A 7,897-nucleotide genomic window follows, 5' to 3' on the forward strand; every position below is an offset into this window, starting at 1 on the left:
GGAAGCAGTCTTTTCGATCCAACAAACTTTCTTCAGACAATACAGCAGTTTTCATTAAAGAACGGTTCGCGCATCGTAACATATGAACAATATACTTGTTTATTCGATCAATCGCGGGGAGACGTAATCGCAAGGAGAGACGTCAACGGGGGTCGTAAATCCCCGTTACGATTATAACAATCGACACCACGAATTGATCGATCCCCCGATTTCCGTTGAGATAATAGGGGTGATTGAGGTTGTATAACCCTGTGATTCACAGAGTTATAAATTATATGCTTCCAACACTTAGATTACACTGACGTAGAGAAATAAATAATTAACAACTTGTCGCACGAAGCTAAGATAGATATGTGCGTTAGAGCAGGGCTCTTATAAGTGGATTCAATGTATTAGTGGACGTAGCACTATGAGATATTTAGGAGAGGAAATGTATGCTCGACAATACCGAAACCGACTCTCGCGTTATGCTTAGACTGCCCCGCTGGGCATTAGCGTATACTTAGTAGTTGACTTTTCCAACGATGTAGAAGAAGTGAAGTTGAGTGACGATGCTGTGTCGGAGGAAAGCTAAGGATGGGTGTGTCTAGCGCACGGGACCATCGGATTTGTTGGTGTCGATGTTAGTTAAGAGAGTGAGGGAAACAGGTTTCGCTGTTAATTGGTTAACCGAAGGGTCTTAACCGCCCTCGAGAGAAAGTGGTTAGTGGGGGGAAAGTTGCAGCGCACGTGAGAAAACTAACTTTCCCTTGTCCCGCCGTGGTAGACAATAGTCTTTAGAAATTCTTCGGACACAGATGTTTGTTTGTTTTGAAGGACCTTAGCAGGCAAGTGACTCGGGTTTATGACGGGTGCTTAAGGATATTGAGGGTACGCCGTACGGAAAAGGGGACATCTGGTGTCCGTCTGGCCCGCGGTGTGTGATCTGGGCCAGGCAGAGAGCCCCGGCGTAACAATACTAAAACTCGAGTAACCAAACGATAATATCAAATTCATTAAAGATATTGAATTTTTATGCGATCTCTATTTTATCTATAAATATAAATACGTACTAGGAAAGAAAATTGCGTGAAAGCAAAGGAAGAGAGAGAGAGAGAGGACTCTATTTCTTCTATCGTTTTCATATCAATTTAATATCTTCTTTTTATCATATTTCATCGTTCTTCTGCCGTATGTTTGCAGCATTACTTGGACGATAACCTGCTGGAAATGAGACGCGCAGATGATCGGCATTTCATTCTGCAAATAGCCCTGAAATGTGCCGACATATCGAACCCGTGCAGACCTTGGGACATCTCGCAGAAGTGGTCGCACAAAGTATGCGAAGAATTCTTTCGTCAAGGTGATTACGAACGTCGTCTAAACCTTCCGGTGACGCCATTATGTGATCGGCATACCACTAGCATACCAAAGATACAGGCTGGATTCTTTAAATTCGTGGTGACGCCTCTATACGAGGAATGGCATCGTTTCCTGGGCGATGGTCTCAGTGTATCGTTAATGGAACACCTGCGTACAAATCAGAAGAAATGGGAAGCTTTAATTCTGCAAGAAACAGCGAAGGATACGGAAACGGAAATCTCAGAACTCGAGGAGGTGGAAGACGCCGTCAGCTCTGTGGGAGATCCAGCTGCGGAAGAGGATACAGCAAGTATCGATTTGCTGATACCAGCTGCGTACGTTCAATCCTCTAAGATGCAGAGTCTGCCAGCGCGAATTGGTCTGGAACGCGTTGGAAGACGCCATTCCGTACCATTAAGTATCACACAACCTATGACTCTTCTTCCACGAAGTAACGTTAGGCGTGAGAGTCTACCGACCGAACAGAGCAAATCGAGGAATCTTTTATGGAAATTAGATGACCAAAGTCTTTTAGATCCAAGCTCGATGTCTTTATTATCGTCCAAGACTAGTATACCCGAACTTTCCCCGAGTGCCAGTAATACAGGGGAAAGACCGGTCAGTGCTGAAAGTCTTCTGCCAGAAACCAGCATAGCCAGTATCACGAATAGCACTGAAGCCTCGAGATTAAGCACGGTATTACAATCGGATGTGGAAAAGCCAAGTACGCAGACGAAACAACTGACGAGACAACAGACCTTCCCTCCACTACAACCGTATGTCAGAACAAGGTACTTGTCCACGACCGCGGAGATGTCGCAATGTTACTCACAGATCTTATTAGAGGCAGACAGTTCGGCTTCTTCCTCGTGCTCAGTGAAAGAGAAATCGTGCTCGGATGGCCGCTGCGGTACTCCCCCGTCAAAAGAAATGGATACCAGTAACGTTGTAATGTCGAAAGAAGTAAATATGTTAAATAAGAGACGAGGTTCTGCGATTCCGGAAACATTTAGACAGAAAACAGAACCCGTACCAACTATCGAATATCCACGTCGTCATTCGGTTCAAACGATCCGTATAGAAGATATCAGCTTAAAAAATCGATACAAACGACCAACTTCTGCTCAAGGAACAGATTCCACGCATGTCTTCTACGCGTCTTTAGCCGGTTCACGTACCGACAAGGATGGTCACAGCATCGAGGAAGAATCTAAGCCAGGTACTATCTTCGTCTCGAAGACGATATTAGAAAGTGAAAAGTCGATAAGCGAGGAGCAACGGACTACAATATTAAATAAATCTGAACAGTATGGTTCGATAACCGTTACTACGAAACCAAAGTGCACCAACTCCGAATTACGAAGATACTCAACTCCTGTGCCAGAAACTAAGACAATAACGACTGATACCAGTGGTAGACGATTTACCGCGATACCAGTATCCTCCGAACTTAGCACACATAAAGTGTTCTTTATTGGTAGCCCTCCAGATTCGCCGCCCCTTGTTCAGAACGTGTCTTCGTCGAGCGACAGTGGTAGCGACTCGCGAAGAGCAGATACGAATAACGAGATTGTTTCTATCGGTAACAAACGTGATCCGGATCCTATGAAAGAACGAAATTCAAAGGTAGCCAAACTAAGTATGGATATACAGATGAAGGAGAACGTTGATCCGCGAGCGATAGAAGACACAAAAGGAATTAGTTTGTCTAGAAAGGGAAGTCAGGTAAAGTTCCGCAATATATTCAATGCCTAATATACAGCTTCTAGATTTTTTGAACAATTAATTCGTTTAAAAATAATAATTTATAAATTTGAGTAGTTAATATAATAATGAATTATAAAGAAATAATTGTGTAACTTAGAAATGGCAGCACAGAAATTATAATTATATTTACTGCAATATTTTAATTTCTATTTCATCTAAGTACCAGTTCAAATTAATGTATGTTGTCGATCATTATTTAGTCATGGACCAGACGACGTGGCTCTGCTCCAGTTGGCCTCATGTCTAGATTGGATGACATTACGGTACCAGCTATACCAACCAGGGTTGATCATAGTTCCAGGCGTGGATCTGTACCAAATGACATTACTAGACAACAGGGTAAGAGAACAACAAATAATAGTTGTTCTAAATCTCCATAAAATCAATAAAGCGTGGCTAATATTATAATAATATTTGCTGTATTTTCAGGCGGTGGCTTTAATAGATTAGCCTTAGGACCTCGAGAGGGTAATGTTGCAGCACCTCGAAGAGCAAGTCTCCCGCAAGAAACTGCTCTTGGAAATCTTCTTGGCAATATCTTGTCTTTAACAAGTATGTATATACGCTATATAATTAAAATTGTAATTAACAAGTTTTTGCTTGAAGTTTGTTACTACTAGCTGCATGTTTCTAGATGAACGAGAAAATCTCCCAATAAATAATAACAATAATAATAACAATACCGGAAATAGCAACAATAACGGAATAACAAGAATAATCGATAGTACCGGCCCTGGCATGCCGTCACCGCGGCGAGGTTCAGTGCCAGCAGACATATCCGAATTACGCCGTGATATGTTCAATAGGAGTAGCATAAATGGTAAGCCTCGTAATCGGAAAAAGGTATTGAGGAGAAGGAGTTCCGGAGGACCAGAAATGTTCTCTGGAGGATCCACAGATGGAAACGATAATGGCACATGGCTTAAATGGAAGAGGGAACTAGGAAAAAAGGACTCGATTCCTGAACCGATTGTCAAACGAAGAGGTTCCTTGCCCATAGAGATGGTGGCCATTACTCATGCTGGTCGGTACAATCATAGATAAAGGAGGATGTCGTTAAACACAAGCCGGTACCATTGCGTTCTCCACTAATATTTTTACGATGGAATTGAAAATTCGCTAGTTCTCACTCACTCACTTAAATATTTTCAATTCGTTAGCAGCATTTTAGTAGAAAATCTAGCATTGATCACATAACACTACGTACGTTCGATATAATCATTTTACATAGAAATAGGTCATTCGAATTATTATTGGCCCTAATGAAATCACTGTGTATATGCATGCCAGGATCAGGATCAGGAGCACGAAGATCTAGCTTATGGAGGCTTTAGCATGCAGTAGAAACAAGTGGACCGTCCGTGTTATCAGCGGTTAACATCAGATCATCGAATACTACCGTACTGACAGTCTTTCCTTACAACGTTAGCAGCAACAGCGATGATTGACTTCCACGTTTCTGGATTGCCAAAACTGGAACTCTTCTAACCAACTGTAATTGGGGGCAAGTGAATTTTGTAAAATTAATCAAGATTTCTATAATAATATTTGCAATAAGAAAACGAAGGAAAATGTTTGCGGCGATTTATTAAACGATCGTTAATAATAATTTTATTGCCGTTATCCCAAATACTACGCGTATTATATGCCTATAGTAAAGAAAGTGAAACAAGCTACTTTAAAGGAAAATGGTATATGTATATCTTTGAACATCAGTATAGTATACAAATTCAAGATTGGCAGATTGTAACATGAAATTTTGCGACAGGGTTAAATAATAGCGAACGAAGAATGAAGAAATATGAATTCTAAATTCTTCCCCGCAATTAGTGCACCCGCGTGGAAGAAGTAAAAGTAATATACGCATATTAGTTATGTGAGCTCTATATTCATTTGTGCCATACACAAATGTTGTTGAAAACGAGACACAGTCAAACACAGGGTTCAAAATATGACGATTTTAATAATTAAAATGCCTAGGTTCGGAGAAGGAGAAAAGACTGGTAGAGAAACTCACCGTTATAAAATTAGACACTTCTAAAGTGGCACATAAACTGATTGAAACCTAATGACATTTGCTCATAGTTAAGGAAATTAAAATTTTTCGAAATAATTGGGATAGAATGACGTTTTATCTTCATTCGGTTGATCATACGTAGCGTGCGTCATTCCCATCAAATATTAAATACGTTTCTGTACCCACCTCGAACATATGAGTTTTTATTTTTTATCGACCATGTTAATGCAAAACAAGTTGAATTTATTATTAAGTCGAAAATAAGAGAAAGTAACGGCTATGAAAAAAATAGCTCTGATAGGAAAAAATATACTCAATATCAGATGTAGTTTTATTTGAACTCTAATGAAAATCAAGATAGACATTCCATTAAAACAAATAGCGTACACTGCATAGTAACATGAATGAGAATTAATCATGATAAAGTTGTAATTATCGCTATTTATCATTATTCATTATACTATCATAATCATAATCATAACTATTGTCATCATCGTTGTTGTTATAGTTATAAATGAAATCTTAAATGACCGTTCAAGTAGATAGACATTGTAAACTTAGGAAGTAACAATATGTGCGTTTAATCTCAAAGTTAATTAGTTAGAGAATTGCGTGAAATTATAACCATGATCGTTTATTATCAATGAAAACTAAAGATGGTTACACGATGAGTGGGTTTACGGTACGTGAACCGAAATCAATCAAAAGCCACAAAAATTCGTTTATATTATCTATTAAAATATTAATTTAGTAAAGAGCGTTCAATTAGTAAACTTTAGTTACTTAAAGTACAATTATTAAACTGCCTGTGCACAAATATGTACAACACGGATTCAAGCGTTAGTTTATTTTATTATAAAATTTCTGTTATTATAAGGTTATTACAATTGTATGAAAGAGAAATCTTTAATAGCGTCTTGAATTACGTTTTCTAGGAAGTAAGGAAAGTTATAATTTATATCACGTACTGTTATAAACCTATCGTCCCTCTGACTGTCAGAAAGTAAAGAAATATTATTAAGCCATTACAGTTCAGTAATAATATATACTGAGTCTAAGTTTATAACTAATTAAAGTAATAATTGATATCTGTATTGATGTAATATAGATAGGTAATCCACTTTCCAAGCAAAATATTGCAAAGCTTAACAAACTCTCCCTGGTAAAGATTCCAGATCTTCTCGATGCAAGAACTATCAGAGCTTTATGTGTACTTCACTCAAAATGACCAGAAAACAAAGGTGAAGAGAATCGCCTTGAATAGATTTCAAATCTTTGAACACAAAATATGAAAACGATTCTTAAGTTTTCCTACTTATAATGCAGGGTCACTGCATAAATGACTTGTTGTATAAGTGTATTGACAACTAAGTTAGCATAAAACTACTAGTCTTTCTAACTCTTAATATAATTTGTATATAAATATAAAACTATATATATACATCTCATTTGACAAAGAAATGCACAGACAACGCCAAGGAACACATTGATAAACGCTATTGAAAAGTTTCAGTGAAAAATTTATTTATTTATACTTCTCTAAATACTTATCTTTACAGACAGACCAATAAAAATGGGACTAAATGGAATCTCTTTGTGAAAACGATAATTGACTTAGCTTCTGAACTAAATTTGAATTCAATAATATACATGACCATTCTGTCCAACTACTTTTTGAAGAATTTACGGCACCTAGATATACATACATGTTCCCTGTTACAATACAAAACATGCCTCATTCCAATAGAGAATTATTGATGTTCTTCAAAAATTCTCTTCTGCCATCCTATAGATATGTACCATGTATTTATATTACACTGTTTTCTAAGATTATATTATCGCGGATGTGCAAAATTAACGAAACAGTTTATTAATTGTTATTTTATAGGAATGGATGTAATAGAATATTTGACATACAATGCATCAAGCAGTGTCTATGCTCATACAAATATCAATTTTTTATGCCAAAATCTTACGCTATTATATTATTATGAGTCTTTAATCTTTTATTATAATCTTTTTTCAAGCTTTTACTCGATCATTTTATTTGCAACGAAGGATCAGTAAAAAATAAAATAAAATTCTAAAAATTCAGGGATATAGTTTTTTGTTTAAATTACTGTATTGATAAAAATTTGGAATTATATTCACATTAAAGTTATATCCAATGTTATATTTATATGAAATATACTTTTTTGCAATTTCCTTACAATTTTTTAAAATATCGATTGTTTAAGATCCTAGATTACTATAATTATTACTGTTAAAGTTCACATAATATGTATGCACATTTTGATACCTAACAATGGCCAAATTATTTATAATTTTTTTGTATTATTATTTTTAATACATATATAATGATACTATAAATAATTTTGTTTATACTCCATTCATAATGAAAACATAAGAAAAATGACAACCAATTGTCTCTCTCTTTCTCTTGAGGTATATTAATATATTGAAACATCTGCGATACGGTGAATAATTAATTAATGTATGAGTGAAATTGAAAAGCTTGTTCCCAAATTTAATAAAATGATTAAGTAAATTAAATCAGAATATTTCCTTTCAAAATAAATCAAACAAGTGAATACCACAGAATGTCTCTTTTTTTAATTAATATTCTTCTTTTTACGTTGAAAATATTGAACATTGTAATTATACACCAGCAAAAAAAAATCGCGTGCAATTCGCAGTATTGGAAATGTCAATTAACAAGTAACAATTCGTATGTAATCGGTCTGACGATAAGAAAGTCGTTATGTATTTTCT

At 36.3% G+C, this 7,897-nt stretch overlaps 1 protein-coding gene across 12 annotated transcripts in view; it reads left to right on the forward strand.

Annotated features, from left to right (window-relative positions):
* Window positions 1-6,849, forward strand: part of LOC117213808 — a 138,026-nt gene extending 131,177 nt beyond the window's left edge. For 7 of the 12 annotated variants that reach the window (XM_033459488.1, XM_033459493.1, XM_033459489.1 and 4 more), the window contains 5 exons: window positions 1,183-3,066; window positions 3,309-3,447; window positions 3,538-3,660; window positions 3,743-4,132; window positions 4,399-4,442. In XM_033459488.1, the coding sequence (XP_033315379.1) occupies window positions 1,183-3,066; window positions 3,309-3,447; window positions 3,538-3,660; window positions 3,743-4,132; window positions 4,399-4,442 (2,580 nt within the window). Of the gene's footprint in view, window positions 1-1,182; window positions 3,067-3,308; window positions 3,448-3,537; window positions 3,661-3,742; window positions 4,179-4,398 lie in introns of all 12 variants that reach the window. The other 5 variants (XM_033459495.1, XM_033459485.1, XM_033459494.1 and 2 more) reach the window with 4 other exon arrangements.
* The last annotated feature ends 1,048 nt before the right edge of the window (window positions 6,850-7,897 follow it).

Source organism: Bombus bifarius, unplaced genomic scaffold, assembly GCF_011952205.1.
Source record: "Bombus bifarius isolate JDL3187 unplaced genomic scaffold, Bbif_JDL3187 scf7180000009125, whole genome shotgun sequence".
NCBI lineage: Eukaryota > Metazoa > Arthropoda > Insecta > Hymenoptera > Apidae > Bombus > Bombus bifarius.